We start from the raw sequence: 18,324 nt of genomic DNA on the forward strand, positions 1-18,324 counted from the left end.
CCAGGTGTAGCAAGTAAGTCAGTCGAAGAATTAGAGACAACCAATGAACAGTAAACCAATTACATGTTATGATGTGCATTTGTGTTGCTTATTAGTCTCCCCAGGTGTAGCAAGTAAGTCAGTTGAAGAATTAGAGAGAACCAATGAACAGTAAACCAATTACATGTTATGTTGTGCATTTGTGTTGGTTATTAGTCTCCCCAGGTATGGCAAGTAAGTCAGTTGAAGAATTAGAGAGAACCAATGAATAGTAAACCAATTACATGTTATGTTGTGCATTTGTGTGGGTTATTAGTCTCCCCAGGTGTAGCAAGTAAGTCAGTTGAAGAATTAGAGAGAACCAATGAAGAGTAAACCAATTACATGTTATGTTGTGAATTTGTGTTGGTTATTAGTCTCCCCAGGTGTAGCAAGTAAGTCAGTTGAAGAATTAGAGAGAACCAATGAACAGTAAACCAATTACATGTTATGTTGTGCATTTGTGTTGGTTATTAGTCTCCCCAGGTGTAGCAAGTAAGTCAGTTGAAGAATTAGAGAGAACCAATGAATAGTAAACCAATTACATGTTATGTTGTGCACTTGTGTGGGTTATTAGTCTCCCCAGGTGTAGCAAGTAAGTCAGTTGAAGAATTAGAGAGAACCAATGAATAGTAAACCAATTACATGTTATGTTGTGAATTTGTGTTGGTCATTAGTCTCCCCAGGTGTAGCAAGTAAGTCAGTTGAAGAATTAGTGAGAACCAATGAACAGTAAACCAATTACATGTTATGTTGTGCATTTGTGTTGGTTATTAGTCTCCCCAGGTGTAGCAAGTAAGTCAGTTGAAGAATTAGAGAGAACCAATGAATAGTAAACTAATTACATGTTATGTTGTGAATTTATGTTGGTCATTAGTCTCCCCAGGTGTAGCTAGTAAGTCAGTTGAAGAATTAGTGAGAACCAATGAACAGTAAACCAATTACATGTTATGTTATGCATTTGTGTTGGTTATTAGTCTCCCCAGGTGTAGCAAGTAAGTCAGTTGAAGAATTAGTGAGAACCAGTAAACCAATTACATGTTATGTTGTGAATTTGTGTTGGTCATTAGTCTCCCCAGGTGTAGCTAGTAAGTCAGTTGAAGAATTAGTGAGAACCAATGAACAGTAAACCAATTACATGTTATCTTGTGCATTTGTGTTGCTTATTAGTCTCCCCAGGTGTAGCAAGTAAGTCAGTTGACGAATTAGGGAGAACCAATGAACAGTAAACCAATTACATGTTATATTGTGAATTTGTGTTGGTCATTAGTCTCCCCAGGTGTAGCTAGTAAGTCAGTTGAAGAATTAGTGAGAACCAATGAACAGTAAACCAATTACATGTTATGTTGTGCATTTGTGTTGGTTATTAGTCTCCCCAGGTGTAGCAAGTAAGTCAGTTGAAGAATTAGAGAGAACCAATGAATAGTAAACCAATTACATGTTATGTTGTGCATTTGTGTTGGTTATTAGTCTCCCCAGGTGTAGCAAGTAAGTCAGTTGAAGAATTAGAGAGAACCAATGAATAGTAAACCAATTACATGTTATGTTGTGCATTTGTGTGGGTTATTAGTCTCCCCAGGTGTAGCAAGTAAGTCAGTTGAAGAATTAGAGAGAACCAATGAACAGTAAACCAATTACATGTTATGTTGTGAATTTGTGTTGGTTATTAGTCTCCCCAGGTGTAGCAAGTAAGTCAGTTGAAGAATTAGAGAGAACCAATGAACAGTAAACCAATTACATGTTATGATGTGCATTTGTGTTGCTTATTAGTCTCCCCAGGTGTAGCAAGTAAGTCAGTTGAAGAATTAGTGAGAACCAATGAACAGTAAACCAATTACATGTTATGTTGTGCATTTGTGTTGGTTATTAGTCTCCCCAGGTATGGCAAGTAAGTCAGTTGAAGAATTAGAGAGAACCAATGAATAGTAAACCAATTACATGTTATGTTGTGCATTTGTGTGGGTTATTAGTCTCCCCAGGTGTAGCAAGTAAGTCAGTTGAAGAATTAGAGAGAACCAATGAAGAGTAAACCAATTACATGTTATGTTGTGAATTTGTGTTGGTTATTAGTCTCCCCAGGTGTAGCAAGTAAGTCAGTTGAAGAATTAGAGAGAACCAATGAACAGTAAACCAATTACATGTTATGTTGTGCATTTGTGTTGGTTATTAGTCTCCCCAGGTGTAGCAAGTAAGTCAGTTGAAGAATTAGAGAGAACCAATGAATAGTAAACCAATTACATGTTATGTTGTGCATTTGTGTGGGTTATTAGTCTCCCCAGGTATGGCAAGTAAGTCAGTTGAAGAATTAGAGAGAACCAATGAATAGTAAACCAATTACATGTTATGTTGTGCATTTGTGTGGGTTATTAGTCTCCCCAGGTGTAGCAAGTAAGTCAGTTGAAGAATTAGAGAGAACCAATGAAGAGTAAACCAATTACATGTTATGTTGTGAATTTGTGTTGGTTATTAGTCTCCCCAGGGGTAGCAAGTAAGTCAGTTGAAGAATTAGAGAGAACCAATGAACAGTAAACCAATTACATGTTATGTTGTGCATTTGTGTTGGTTATTAGTCTCCCCAGGTGTAGCAAGTAAGTCAGTTGAAGAATTAGAGAGAACCAATGAATAGTAAACCAATTACATGTTATGTTGTGCATTTGTGTGAGTTATTAGTCTCCCCAGGTGTAGCAAGTAAGTCAGTTGAAGAATTAGAGAGAACCAATGAACAGTAAACTAATTACATGTTATGATGTGCATTTGTGTTGCTTATTAGTCTCCCCAGGTGTAGCAAGTAAGTCAGTTGAAGAATTAGTGAGAACCAATGAACAGTAAACCAATTACATGTTATGTTGTGCATTTGTGTTGGTTATTAGTCTCCCCAGGTATGGCAAGTAAGTCAGTTGAAGAATTAGAGAGAACCAATGAATAGTAAACCAATTACATGTTATGTTGTGCATTTGTGTGGGTTATTAGTCTCCCCAGGTGTAGCAAGTAAGTCAGTTGAAGAATTAGAGAGAACCAATGAAGAGTAAACCAATTACATGTTATGTTGTGAATTTGTGTTGGTTATTAGTCTCCCCAGGTGTAGCAAGTAAGTCAGTTGAAGAATTAGTGAGAACCAATGAACAGTAAACCAATTACATGTTATGTTGTGCATTTGTGTTGGTTATTAGTCTCCCCAGGTGTAGCAAGTAAGTCAGTTGAAGAATTAGAGAGAACCAATGAATAGTAAACTAATTACATGTTATGTTGTGCATTTGTGTTGGTTATTAGTCTCCCCAAGTGTAGCAAGTAAGTCAGTTGAAGAATTAAAGAGAACCAATGAACAGTAAACCGATTACATGTTATGTTGTGCATTTATGTTGGTTATTAGTCTCCCCAGGTGTAGCAAGTAAGTCAGTCGAAGAATTAGAGACAACCAATGAACAGTAAACCAATTACATGTTATGATGTGCATTTGTGTTGCTTATTAGTCTCCCCAGGTGTAGCAAGTAAGTCAGTTGAAGAATTAGAGAGAACCAATGAACAGTAAACCAATTACATGTTATGTTGTGCATTTGTGTTGGTTATTAGTCTCCCTAGGTGTAGCAAGTAAGTCAGTTGAAGAATTAGAGAGAACCAATGAACAGTAAACCAATTACATGTTATGCTGTGCATTTGTGTTGGTTATTAGTCTCTGATGTGAATCTGATGGGAGCACTCAAAGGACTTGGAGGACCAATGACTAGGGTTTTCTTAGTGGGTGTTTTTAGTACTTGTAATTAGTAAATAAAGGCCTAAAACTCTTGTTAAAGTGGCTGCCAACTCTTGTTTGGGCTGCACCACTTATTGGGCTAGTTATTAGGCAAGTTGTTTTTAGTTAAATAAGGTCCAAAACCTTTGGGATGAATCAGCCATGAGGCATACCAAAGGGTGCACGAATTCAGCATGTGTTTTTAATGTTTTGTCATTAGTGGTCATAATTGTTAGGCTTAGTGGAGTTCAACAATTGCCCACTAAAGTGATTTTTTTTAATATTTTGTCATTAGTGGTCATAATTGATAGGCTTAGTGGAGTCCATTAATTGCCCACTAATGTAAGTGAAAGGTGTTGGTTGTAAGCTATATAAGCTGCCCATTGGGATGAATAAAAAATAGATCAGAATTTGAGTTTTATTAACTGAGAGTGATTCTCCAATTGTTCTTGAGTGATTCAAAAATTTGGGCATATCAAAGGATCATCCACAATTCTTTGTGTGAAGCCTTCCTTGGAAGAGTGATTCTTCCTCCATTCCTTTACCGTTTCCTTCCCTCCATTTCTAGCATCTAATTTCAATCCATATTTTTTTATTTTAATTTATTAATTATGTTGTGCATTTGTGTTGCTTATTAGTCTCCCCAGGTGTAGCAAGTAAGTCAGTTGAAGAATTAGAGAAATGCATGTTATGTTGTGCATTTGTGTTGGTTATTAGTCTCCCCAAGTGTAGCAAGTATGTCAGTTGAAGAATTAGAGAGAACCAATGAATAGTAAACCAATTACATGTTATGTTGTGCATTTGTGTTGGTTATTAGTCTCCCCAGGTGTAGCAAGTAAGTTAGTTGAAGAATTAGAGAGAACCAATGAACAGTAAACCAATTACATGTTATGTTGTGAATTTATGTTGGTCATTAGTCTCCCCAGGTGTAGCTAGTAAGTCAGTTGAAGAATTAGTGACAACCAATGAACAGTAAACCAATTACATGTTATGTTGTGCATTTGTGTTGATTATTAGTCTCCCCAGGTGTAGCAAGTAAGTCAGTTGAAGAATTAGAGAGAACCAATGAATAGTAAACCAATTACATGTTATGTTGTGCATTTGTGTGGCTTATTAGTCTCCCCAGGTGTAGCAAGTAAGTCAGTTGAAGAATTAGAGACAACCAATGAACAGTAAACCAATTACAGGTTATGTTGTGCATTTGTGTTGGTTATTAGTCTCCCCAGGTGTAACAAGTAAGTCAGTTGAAGAATTAGTGAGAACCAATGAACAATAAACCAATTACATGTTATGTTGTGCATTTGTGTTGGTTATTAGTCTCCCCAGGTGTAGCAAGTAAGTCAGTTGAAGAATTAGAGAGAACCAATGAACAGTAAACCAATTACATGTTATGATGTGCATTTGTGTTGCTTATTAGTCTCCCCAGGTGTAGCAAGTAAGTCAGTTCAAGAATTAGTGAGAACCAATGAACAGTAAACCAATTACATGTTATGTTGTGCATTTGTGTTGGTTATTAGTCTCCCTAGGTGTAGCAAGTAAGTCAGTTGAAGAATTAGAGAGAACCAATGAATAGTAAACCAATTACATGTTATGTTGTGCATTTGTGTTGGTTATTAGTCTCCCCAAGTGTAGCAAGTAAGTCAGTTGAAGAAATAAAGAGAACCAATGAACAGTAAACTGATTACATGTTATGTTGTGCATTTATGTTGGTTATTAGTCTCCCCAGGTGTAGCAAGTAAGTCAGTCGAAGAATTAGAGACAACCAATGAACAGTAAACCAATTACATGTTGTGTTGTGCATTTGTGTTGGTTATTAGTCTCCCCAGGTGTAGCAAGTAAGTCAGTTGAAGAATTAGTGAGAACCAATGAACAGTAAACCAATTACATGTTATGTTGTGCATTTGTGTTGGTTATTAGTCTCCCCAGGTGTAGCAAGTAAGTCAGTTGAAGAATTAGAGAGAACCAATGAATAGTAAACCAATTACATGTTATGTTGTGCATTTGTGTGGGTTATTGGTCTCCCCAGGTGTAGCAAGTAAGTCAGTTGAAGAATTAGAGAGAACAAATGAACAGTAAACCAATTACATGTTATGTTGTGAATTTGTGTTGGTTATTAGTCTCCCCAGGTGTAGCTAGTAAGTCAGTTGAAGAATTAGTGAGAACCAATGAACAGTAAACCAATTACATGTTATGTTGTGCATTTGTGTTGGTTAATAGTCTCCCCAGGTGTAGCAAGTAAGTCAGTTGAAGAATTAGAGAGAACCAATGAACAGTAAACCAATTACATGTTATGATGTGCATTTGTGTTGCTTATTAGTCTCCCCAGGTGTAGCAAGTAAGTCAGTTGAAGAATTAGTGAGAACCAATGAACAGTAAACCAATTACATGTTATGTTGTGCATTTGTGTTGGTTATTAGTCTCCCCAGGTGTAGCAAGTAAGTCAGTTGAAGAATTAGAGGGAACCAATGAATAGTAAACCAATTACATGTTATGTTGTGCATTTGTGTTGGTTATTAGTCTCCCCAAGTGTAGCAAGTTTGTTAGTTGAAGAATTAAAGAGAACCAATGAACAGTAAACCGATTACATGTTATGTTGTGCATTTATGTTGGTTATTAGTCTCCCCAGGTGTAGCAAGTAAGTCAGTCCAAGAATTAGAGACAACCAATGAACAGTAAACCAATTACATGTTATGATGTGCATTTGTGTTGCTTATTAGTCTCTCCAGGTGTAGCAAGTAAGTCAGTTGAAGAATTAGAGAGAACCAATGAACAGTAAACCAATTACATGTTATGTTGTGGATATGTGTTGGTTATTAGTCTCCCTAGGTGTAGCAAGTAAGTCAGTTGAAGAATTAGAGAGAACCAATGAACAGTAAACCAATTACATGTTATGTTGTGCATTTGTGTTGGTTATTAGTCTGCCCAGGTGTAGCAAGTAAGTCAGTTGAAGAATTAGAGAGAACCAATGAACAGTAAACCAATTACATGTTATGATGTGCATTTGTGTTGCTTATTAGTCTTCCCAGGTGTAGCAAGTAAGTCAGTTGAAGAATTAGAGAGAACCAATGAACAGTAAACCAATTACATGTTATGTTGTGAATTTATGTTGGTCATTAGTCTCCCCAGGTGTAGCTAGTAAGTCAGTTGAAGAATTAGTGAGAACCAATGAACAGTAAACCAATTACATGTTATGTTGTGCAATTGTGTTTGTTATTAGCCTCCCCAGGTGTAGCAAGTAAGTCAGTTGAAGAATTAGTGAGAACCAATGAACAGTAAACCAATTACATGTTATGTTGTGAATTTGTGTTGGTCATTAGTCTCCCCAGGTGTAGCTAGTAAGTCAGTTGAAGAATTAGTGAGAACCAATGAACAGTAAACCAATTACATGTTATGTTGTGCATTTGTGTTGCTTATTAGTCTCCCCAGGTGTAGCAAGTAAGTCAGTTGAAGAATTAGGGAGAACCAATGAACAGTAAACCAATTACATGTTATGTTGTGAATTTGTGTTCGTCATTAGTCTCCCCAGGTGTAGCTAGTAAGTCAGTTGAAGAATTAGTGAGAACCAATGAACAGTAAACCAATTACATGTTATGTTGTGCATTTGTGTTGGTTATTAGTCTCCCCAGGTGTAGCAAGTAAGTCAGTTGAAGAATTAGAGAGAACCAATGAATAGTAAACCAATTACATGTTATGTTGTGCATTTGTGTTGGTTATTAGTCTCCCCAGGTGTAGCAAGTAAGTCAGTTGAAGAATTAGAGAGAACCAATGAACAGTAAACCAATTACATGTTATGATGTGCATTTGTGTTGCTTATTAGTCTCCCCAGGTGTAGCAAGTAAGTCAGTTGAAGAATTAGTAAGAACCAATGAACAGTAAACCAATTACATGTTATGTTTTGCATTTGTGTTGGTTATTAGTCTCCCCAGGTGTAGCAAGTAAGTCAGTTGAAGAATTAGAGAGAACCAATGAACAGTAAACAAATTACATGTTATGATGTGCATTTGTGTTGCTTATTAGTCTCCCCAGGTGTAGCAAGTAAGTCAGTTGAAAAATTAGAGAAATGCATGTTATGTTGTGCATTTGTGTTGGTTATTAGTCTCCCCAAGTGTAGCAAGTATGTCAGTTGAAGAATTAGAGAGAACCAATGAATAGTAAACCAATTACATGTTATGTTGTGCATTTGTGTTGGTTATTAGTCTCCCCAGGTGTAGCAAGTAAGTTAGTTGAAGAATTAGAGAGAACCAATGAACAGTAAACCAATTACATGTTATGTTGGGAATTTGTGTTGGTCATTAGTCTCCCCAGGTGTAGCTAGTAAGTCAGTTGAAGAATTAGTGAGAACCAATGAACAGTAAACCAATTACATGTTATGTTGTGCATTTGTGTTGGTTATTAGTCTCCCCTGGTGTAGCAAGTAAGTCAGTTGAAGAATTAGAGAGAACCAATGAATAGTAAACCAATTACATGTTATGTTGTGCATTTGTGTGGGTTATTAGTCTCCCCAGGTGTAGCAAGTAAGTCAGTTGAAGAATTAGAGAGAACCAATGAACAGTAAACCAATTACATGTTATGTTGTGCATTTATGTTGGTTATTAGTCTCCCCAGGTGTAGCAAGTAAGTCAGTTGAAGAATTAGAGAGAACCAATGAACAGTAAACCAATTACATGTTATGTTGTGCATTTGTGTTGGTTATTAGTCTCCCTAGGTATAGCAAGTAATTCAGTTGAAGAACTAGAGAGAACCAATGAACAGTAAACCAATTACATGTTATGTGATGAGGACATGGGCAAGGATTTAGGAGCACTCAAAGGACTTGGAGGACCAATGACTAGGGCGAGGACTAAAAAGGCCAAAGATGCTTTGCAACAAGTTACGGCCCTCATTCTTGAAGAAATGCCTAAAGATGAAAACAAGGCCAAGATGGTGAATTGTATCAAGGATTATGAAGCCTAATTACTCTATGGTGTTCTTAGTAATTGTAATTAGTAAATAAAGGCCTAAAACTCTTGTTAAAGTGGCTGCCAACTCTTTTTGGGCTACACCACTTATTGGGCTAGTTTTTTAAGCAAGTTATTTTTATCAAATAAGGCCCAAAACCTTTGGGATGAGTCAGCCATGAGGCATACCAGAGGGGTGCACGAATTTAGCATGTGTTTTATTTAATGTTTTAGTGGTCATAATTGTTAGGCTTAGTGGAAGTTCAATAATTGCCCACTAAAGTGTTTTTTTATAATATTTTGTCATTAGTGGTCATAATTCAGGCTTAGTGGAGTCCATTATTTGTCCACTAATGTAAGTGAAGATTGTTGATTGTAAGCTATATAAGCTGCCCATGGGGATGAACAAAATCAGATCAGAATTTGAGTTTTAATTACTGAGAGTAATTCTCTAATTGTTCTTGAGTGATTCAAGAGTTTGGGCATATCAAAGGATAAACCACAATTCTTTGTGTGAAGCCTTTTCCTTGGAAGAGTGATTCTTCCTTCATTCATTTTTTTTACTGTATCCTTTTACCTTCATTTCTAGCATTCTAATTCCAGAAAATTAAGTTCCAGATTTTTGAACCCAAAAGATCCTTCTTCATTCCTTGTGCAAATTAGGAATCCTATCATTTGGTATCAAGAGCTCCGGTTTTTTTGGGTCATCCACATCATTTGCTGGAATTTCTTTGGGTAACATCTTTCCTTATTATTTCTCATTACCATTGATATTAGTGTTCTTTCTTTATTTCTGAACCATTGCAAAAATTAGGCCTGAATAGTATTAAAAAAAAAAAATTCGTGAATATATATAAAAAAAAAAAAAAGTTGTGGCTGAATGGTTCATGCGTTTAGAACACTTAAGACTCAAAATTTAAGGTAATATTTCGGTTGGGTTGAAGGGTGTTACTAACTTATCTAAAATTCCAGTTTTTGATTCCTAAGTTTCCTTGTTTTCTTTTTGAATTTTAGGTGACTGTTTTGCATTCCTTTCTTTTTTTTTAAGCCTACCCTGAACCTTGCTTTTAACACAAAATATCAAATTTGTGGTTTGTTCTTTGTGTTGTCTATTTTTGAATTGCTTTAAAAAAAAAAAAAAAAAAAGATAGTGATCTTTTTACGAGTGTAAACACGTGAGAAGAGTGGTGAGGTCCTATTTTCTTTGTGTTTGTTAGTACTCTTGTTTTTTTTTGAAGATGGCAGATGGAGATCATTTGGATGGAACACAAAGACTCTTGTTCGACGCTATTAATGCTCAAATGCAAAGATTATTGAGAGAAAACAATGAGGAGTTGTATGGAAGAATTGAACGATTAGAGAATTATGAACATCATGAAGAAGAAAGGAGAGGAAGAATTGGTGGTGCTCCTAGGCAAAACAGAATTGAAGGTATTAAACTTAATGTTCCTCCATTTAAGGGGAAGAGTGATCCGGAAGCCTATGTGGAATGGGAACTCAAAATAGAACATATTTTCACTTGTAACAATTATGATGAAGAGCAAAAGGTGAAACTTGCAGCAGCTGAGTTCTCAGACTATGCACTTGTGTGGTGGAATAAGTTGAAAAGAGAAAGGTTGAGAAATGAAGAGCCTTTGGTGGAGACTTGGGCTGAAATGAAAAAGCTCATGAGGAAACGTTATGTGCCAGCTAGCTATGCTAGAGATGTGAAATTTAAACTTCAAAAATTGTCACAAGGCACCAAGGGAGTTGAAGAGTATTACAAAGAATTGGACTTGCTCATGATGCAAGCCAATGTTGAAGAAGATCCGGAACTAACCATGGCTCGTTTTATTAATGGTTTGAATAATGATATTCGTGATGTTGTTGAATTGCAGGAATTTGTTGATATAGAAGATTTGCTGCACAAATCCATTCAAGTGGAACAACAACTCAAAAGAAAAAGTGTGACCAAGAAGAGTTCTTCTAATTATAATTCCTTTAGTTGGAAGGACAAAAATAAGAAGGAGGTGACTGCCACTTCAAGCAATCCAGCATCTACTTCTCATGTAAAATCATCCTCTAAGACCTTAGAACAGCCTCAAAAGAAGAGTAAAGACATAAAATGCTTTAAGTGTCAAGGCATGGGTCATTATGCCTATGAGTGTCCTACCAAAAGGACCATGGTTCTCAAGGAGAATGGGGATTACACTAGCCAATCTGATGTTAGTGAAGAAGATGAAGGTGACATTGAGGAGGAGGAGGAGGCCCTTGAGGGAGATTTATTGATGATAAGGAGAATGATGGGTAGTCAAATGAGTCCTTTAGAAATAAGCCAAAGGGAGAATATTTTCCACACAAGGTGTTCCATCAATGGAAAGGTTTGCATGGTGATTATTGATGGAGGGAGTTGCGCTAATGTGGCTAGTGCTAGATTAGTGTCAAAGCTAAATTTAGACACTAAACCACATCCTAGACCATATAAACTTCAGTGGCTTAGTGAGGATGGAGAGGTGCAAGTGAGGCAGCAAGTAGAAGTGGAGATTTCCATTGGAAAATACAAAGATAAGGTGTTGTGTGATGTAGTTCCAATGGAGGCCAGCCACATACTTTTAGGAAGGCCTTGGCAATTTGACACTAAAGCCGTCCATGATGGCTATTCCAATAAGATTTCTTTTGTGCACCAAAATAAAAAGATTGTCCTCAAGCCTTTGAGTCCTAAAGAGGTGTGTGAGGATCAATTGAGGATGAGAGAAAAGATTTCTTTGGAGAGAAAAGAAAGTGATCTTGAGAAAAAGAGTGAACAAAAATTTAAAAAAAAGAAAAGGAGTGAAACACTTGAGAGAAGAGAGAGTCTTTTGGCAACAAAGAGTGAGGTGAAGAGGTTGTTCCTTGCTAAACAGCCCCTTTATCTAATGTATTGCAAAAATCAGATTTTAAACACTAACACTTTTGATGAATTGGAAATACCTTCTAGTGTTAAATCTCTTTTGCAGGAATTTTGTGATGTTTTTCCATCAAGCATACCAAGTGGACTACCACCTTTGAGGGGAATTGAACACCAAATTGATCTCATTCCAGGAGCTTCTTTACCCAATAAGCCAGCTTATAGAAGCAATCCACAAGAAACGCAAGAAATACAAAAGCAAGTGGATGAACTCATGGCCAAAGGATGGGTAAGAAATAGCATGAGTCATTGTGCTGTTCCAGTAATTTTGGTCCCTAAAAAAAATGGTACATGGAGAATGTGTTCTGATTGTAGGGCTCTAAATAACATCACCATAAAATATAGGCACCCAATTCCTAGACTTGATGATTTGCTTGATGAATTGCATGGTGCAAGTTTTTTCTCTAAAATTGATTTGAAAAGTGGGTATAATCAAATTAGAATTAGAGAGGGTGATGAATGGAAAACTGCTTTTAAAACAAAATATGGTTTGTATGAGTGGTTGGTTATGCCTTTTGGCTTAACTAATGCACCCAGTACTTTCATGAGATTGATGAACCATGTTTTGAGGGAATTTATTGGCAAATTTGTTGTAGTATATTTTGATGATATTCTTGTCTATAGCACTTCTCTTGAATTGCATGTGGAACATTTGAAATCTGTTTTGAATGTGCTTAAGGAAGAACATTTGTTTGCCAATCTTGAAAAATGTGTGTTTTGTACTGATCATGTTGTATTCCTTGGTTTTGTTGTAAGTTCTAAAGGAGTACAAGTAGATGAGGAAAAGGTTAAGGCCATCCAAGAATGGCCCACACCTAAATCCGTGAGTGAAGTGAGAAGTTTCCATGGTTTGGCAAGTTTTTATAGGAGGTTTGTTAAGGACTTTAGCACCTTGGCAGCACCTCTTAATGAAGTAGTAAAGAAACATGTGGGTTTTAAGTGGGGAGAGAAACAAGAGGAAGCCTTTGTTGCTCTTAAGCAAAGGTTAACCAATGCTCCTATTCTTGCTTTACCAAACTTTGCTAAATCTTTTGAAATTGAATGTGATGCTTCCAATGTTGGTATTGGGGCTGTGTTGTTACAAGAAGGCCATCCAATTGCTTATTTTAGTGAAAAATTACGTGGGGCTGCCCTTAACTTTTCCACTTATGATAAGGAATTGTATGCCTTGGTAAGAGCTTTGAAAACATGGCAACACTATCTTTTTCCCAAAGAATTTGTAATACATAGTGATCATGAGTCCCTAAGGTATTTGAAGGGACAAGGCAAGCTTAACAAGAGGCATGCCAAGTGGGTGGAGTTTTTGGAACAATTTCCCTATGTCATAAAACATAAAAGGGGCAAAGGGAACATTGTGGCTGATGCTTTATCAAGGAGACATACATTACTTTCCACTCTTGAAACTAAATTGCTTGGATTTGAATCTTTGAAAGAAATGTATGCTTCTGATGAAACTTTTGGTGAAATATATGCTGCATGTGAGAAATTATCTCAAAATGGGTATTTTAAGCACAATGGGTTTTTATTTAAAGAAAACAAATTGTGTGTGCCTGCATGTTCCATTAGAGAATTGCTTGTTAGTGAATCACATGGTGGTGGTTTGATGGGGCACTTTGGGATTAAAAAGACTTTGGAAATTTTACAAGAACATTTCTTTTGGCCTCATATGAAACGTGATGTGCAAAAATTTTGTGAACATTGTGTTGTGTGCAAAATGGCTAAATCTAAATCATTACCGCAAGGATTGTATACTCCTTTGCCAACTCCTGAATATCCTTGGATTGACATATCTATGGACTTTGTGTTAGGACTGCCTAGAACAAAGAATGGCAAAGATTCTATTTTTGTGGTTGTTGACAGGTTCTCAAAAATGGCACATTTCATACCTTGCAAAAAGGTAGATGATGCGTGTCATGTGGCTGATTTGTTTTTCAAAGAAGTTGTGAGACTTCATGGTGTGCCAAGGAGTATTGTAAGTGATAGGGATGCTAAATTCCTTAGTCATTTTTGGAGGACTTTGTGGGGAAAGATAGGTACTAAATTATTATTTTCAACAACTTGTCACCCACAAACTGATGGACAAACTGAGGTAGTCAATAGAACTTTGGGAACCTTGCTTAGGACTGTTTTAAAAAAAAAATATTAAGTATTGGGAAGCAAGTTTGCCTCATGTTGAATTTGCATATAATAGGGCTGTCCATAGCACCACAAATTGTTCACCTTTTGAGGTTGTGTATGGTTTTAACCCATTGACTCCTCTTGATTTATTGCCTATGCCTAACATTTCTGTTTTTAAACATAAAGAAGGGCAGGCCAAAGTAGACTATGTGAAGAAGTTACACGAACGTGTGAAGGCTCAAATTGAGAAGAAAATGAGAGCTACGCAAAACATGCTAACAAAGGGCGAAAGAAAGTTGTGTTTCAACCTGGTGATTGGGTTTGGGTACACATGAGAAAGGAAAGATTTCCGGAACAAAGGAAATCAAAGCTTTTGCCAAGAGGGGATGGTCCATTTCAAGTACTTGAAAGAATAAATGACAATGCTTACAAGATTGAATTGCCCGGTGAGTACAATGTTAGTTCCACTTTTAATGTTTCTGATTTATCTCTCTTTGATGTAGAAGATGGAGACTTTGATTTGAGGACAAATTCTTCTCAAGAGGGAGGGAATGATGAGGACATGGGCAAGGATTTAGGAGCACTCAAAGGACTTGGAGGACCAATGACTAGGGCGAGGACTAAAAAGGCCAAAGATGCTTTGCAACAAGTTACGGCCCTCATTCTTGAAGAAATGCCTAAAGATGAAAACAAGGCCAAGATGGTGAATTGTATCAAGGATTATGAAGCCTAATTACTCTATGGTGTTCTTAGTAATTGTAATTAGTAAATAAAGGCCTAAAACTCTTGTTAAAGTGGCTGCCAACTCTTTTTGGGCTGCACCACTTATTGGGCTAGTTTTTTAAGCAAGTTATTTTTATCAAATAAGGCCCAAAACCTTTGGGATGAGTCAGCCATGAGGCATACCAGAGGGGTGCACGAATTTAGCATGTGTTTTATTTAATGTTTTAGTGGTCATAATTGTTAGGCTTAGTGGAAGTTCAATAATTGCCCACTAAAGTGTTTTTTTATAATATTTTGTCATTAGTGGTCATAATTCAGGCTTAGTGGAGTCCATTATTTGTCCACTAATGTAAGTGAAGGTTGTTGATTGTAAGCTATATAAGCTGCCCATGGGGATGAACAAAATCATATCAGAATTTGAGTTTTAATTACTGAGAGTAATTCTCTAATTGTTCTTGAGTGATTCAAGAGTTTGGGCATATCAAAGGATAAACCACAATTCTTTGTGTGAAGCCTTTTCCTTGGAAGAGTGATTCTTCCTTCATTCATTTTTTTTACTGTATCCTTTTACCTTCTTTTCTAGCATTCTAATTCCAGAAAATTAAGTTCCAGATTTTTGAACCCAAAAGATCCTTCTTCATTCCTTGTGCAAATTAGGAATCCTATCATTCGACTGACTTACTTGGTACACCTGGGGAGACTAATAACCAACACAAATGCACAACATAACATGTAATTGGTTTACTGTTCATTGGTTCTCTCTAATTCTTCGACTGACTTACTTGCTACTCCTGGGGAGACTAATAACCAACACAAACGCACAACATAACATGTAATTGGTTTACTGTTCATTGGTTCTCTCTAGTTCTTCGACTGACTTACTTGCTACACCTGGGGAGACTAATAACTAACACAAATGCACAACATAACGTAATTGGTTTACTATTCATTGGTTCTCACTAATTCTTCAACTGACTTACTTGCTAAACCTAGGGAGACTAATAACCAACCCAAATGCAGAACAGAACATGTAATTGGTTTACTGTTCATTGGTTCTCTCTAGTTCTTCAACTGAATTACTTGCTACACCTGGGGAGACTAATAACCAACACAAATGCACAACATAACATGTAATTGGTTTACTGTTCATTGGTTCTCTCTAATTCTTCGACTGACTTACTTGCTACTCCTGGGGAGACTAATAACCAACACAAAAGCACAACATAACATGTAATTGGTTTACTGTTCATTGGTTCTCACTAATTCTTCAACTGACTTACTAGCTACACCTGGGGAGACTAATGACCAACACAAATTCACAACATAACATGTAATTGGTTTACTGTTCATTGGTTCTCTCTAATTCTTCAACTGACTTTCTTGCACACCTAGGGAGACTAATAAGCAACACAAATGCACAACATAACATGTAATTAGTTTACTGTTCATTGGTTCTATCTAATTCTTCAACTGACTTACTTATTACACCTGGGGAGACTAATAACCAACACAAATGCACAACATAACATGTAATTGGTTTACTGTTCATTGGTTCTCTCTAATTCTTCAACTGACTTACTTGCTACACCTGGGGAGACTAATAACCAACACAAATGCACAACATAACATGTAATTGGTTTACTTTTCATTGGTTCTCTCTAATTCTTCGACTGACTTACTTGCTACACCTGGGGAGACTAATAACCAACACAATTGCACAACATAACATGTAATTGGTTTACTGTTCATTGGTTTTCTCTAATTCTTCCACTGACTTACTTGCTACACCTGGGGAGACTAATAACCAACACAAATGCACAACATAACATGTAATTGGTTTACTATTCATTGGTTCGCTCTAATTCTTCAACTGACTTACTTGCTACACCTGGGGAGACTAATAAGCAACACAAATGCACAACATAACATGTAATTGGTTTACTGTTCATTGGTTCTCTCTAATTCTTCGACTGACTTACTTGCTACTCCTGGGGAGACTAATAACCAACACAAACGCACAACATAACATGTAATTGGTTTACTGTTCATTGGTTCTCTCTAATTCTTCGACTGACTTACTTGCTACACCTGGGGAGACTAATAACTAACACAAATGCACAACATAACGTAATTGGTTTACTATTCATTGGTTCTCACTAATTCTTCAACTGACTTACTTGCTAAACCTAGGGAGACTAATAACCAACCCAAATGCAGAACAGAACATGTAATTGGTTTACTGTTCATTGGTTCTCTCTAGTTCTTCAACTGCATTACTTGCTACACCTGGGGAGACTAATAACCAACACAAATGCACAACATAACATGTAATTGGTTTACTGTTCATTGGTTCTCTCTAATTCTTCGACTGACTTACTTGCTACTCCTGGGGAGACTAATAACCAACACAAACGCACAACATAACATGTAATTGGTTTACTGTTCATTGGTTCTCACTAATTCTTCAACTGACTTACTAGCTACACCTGGGGAGACTAATGACCAACACAAATTCACAACATAACATGTAATTGGTTTACTGTTCATTGGTTCTCTCTAATTCTTCAACTGACTTTCTTGCACACCTAGGGAGACTAATAAGCAACACAAATGCACAACATAACATGTAATTAGTTTACTGTTCATTGGTTCTATCTAATTCTTCAACTGACTTACTTGCTACACCTGGGGAGACTAATAACCAACACAAATGCACAACATAACATGTAATTGGTTTACTGTTCATTGGTTCTCTCTAATTCTTCAACTGACTTACTTGCTACACCTGGGGAGACTAATAACCAACACAAATGCACAACATAACATGTAATTGGTTTACTTTTCATTGGTTCTCTCTAATTCTTCAACTGACTTACTTGCTACACCTGGGGAGACTAATAACCAACACAAATGCACAACATAACATGTAATTGGTTTACTGTTCATTGGTTCTCACTAATTCTTCAACTGACTAACTAGCTACACTTGGGGAGACTAATGACCAACACAAATTCACAACATAACATGTAATTGGTTTACTGTTCATTGGTTCTCTCTAATTCTTCAACTGACTTACTTGCTAAGCAACACAAATGCACAACATAACATGTAATTGGTTTACTGTTCATTGGCTCTCTCTAATTCTTCAACTGACTTACTTTCTACACCTGGGGAGACTAATAACCAACACAAATGCACAACATAACATGTAATTGGTTTCCTGTTCATTGGTTCTCTCTAATTCTTCGACTGACTTTCTTGCTACACCTGGGGAGACTAATAACCAACACAATTGCACAACATAACATGTAATTGGTTTACTGTTCATTGGTTCTCTCTAATTCTTCGACTGACTTACTTGCTACACCTGGGGAGACTAATAACCAACACAATTGCACGACATAACATGTAATTGGTTTACTGTTCATTGGTTCTCTCTAATTCTTCCACTGACTTACTTGCTACACCTGGGGAGACTAATAACCAACACAAATGCACAACATAACATGTAATTGGTTTACTATTCGTTGGTTCATTCTAATTCTTCAACTGACTTACTTGCAACACCTGGGGAGATTAATAACCAACACAAATGCACAACATAACATGTAATTGGTTTACTGTTCATTGGTTCCCTCCAATTCTTCAACTGACTTACTTGTTACACCTGGGGAGACTAATAACCACCACAAATGCACAACATAACATGTAATTGGTTTACTGTTCATTGGTTCTCTCTAATTATTTAACTAACTTACTTGCTACATCTGGGGAGACTAATAACCAACACAAATGCACAACATAACATGTAATTGGTTTACTGCTCACTGGTTGTCTCTAATTCTTCAACTGACTTACTTGCTAAACCTGGG

The 18,324-nt window shown here is 36.6% G+C and overlaps 1 protein-coding gene across 1 annotated transcript; it reads left to right on the forward strand.

The window, feature by feature from the left end:
* Positions 1–9,923: 9,923 nt before the first annotated feature.
* Positions 9,924–14,064, forward strand: LOC145957976 (uncharacterized). Its single transcript, XM_083074420.1, has 6 exons — positions 9,924–11,390; positions 11,661–11,898; positions 12,208–12,668; positions 12,768–13,284; positions 13,420–13,566; positions 13,916–14,064. The coding sequence occupies exons 1-6, from the start codon at positions 9,924–9,926 to the stop codon at positions 14,062–14,064; spliced, it is 2,979 nt and encodes a 992-aa protein (XP_082930546.1).
* The last annotated feature ends 4,260 nt before the right edge of the window (positions 14,065–18,324 follow it).

Source organism: Cajanus cajan, chromosome 5 (assembly GCF_000230855.2).
Source record: "Cajanus cajan strain Asha chromosome 5, NIPB_CcT2T_4, whole genome shotgun sequence".
Lineage (NCBI taxonomy): Eukaryota > Viridiplantae > Streptophyta > Magnoliopsida > Fabales > Fabaceae > Cajanus > Cajanus cajan.

Excerpts from the sequence above, each read along its gene's own strand:
- LOC145957976 (XM_083074420.1), top strand. The coding sequence starts at position 9,924 with ATGGCAGATGGAGATCATTTGGATGGAACACAAAGACTCTTGTTCGAC. Across the intron at positions 11,391-11,660 it reads AGCCTTTGAGTCCTAAAGAG|GAATTTTGTGATGTTTTTCC; the intron begins GTGTGTGAGGAT and ends TCTCTTTTGCAG. Across the intron at positions 13,285-13,419 it reads CTTTTGGCCTCATATGAAAC|GACTGCCTAGAACAAAGAAT; the intron begins GTGATGTGCAAA and ends ACTTTGTGTTAG.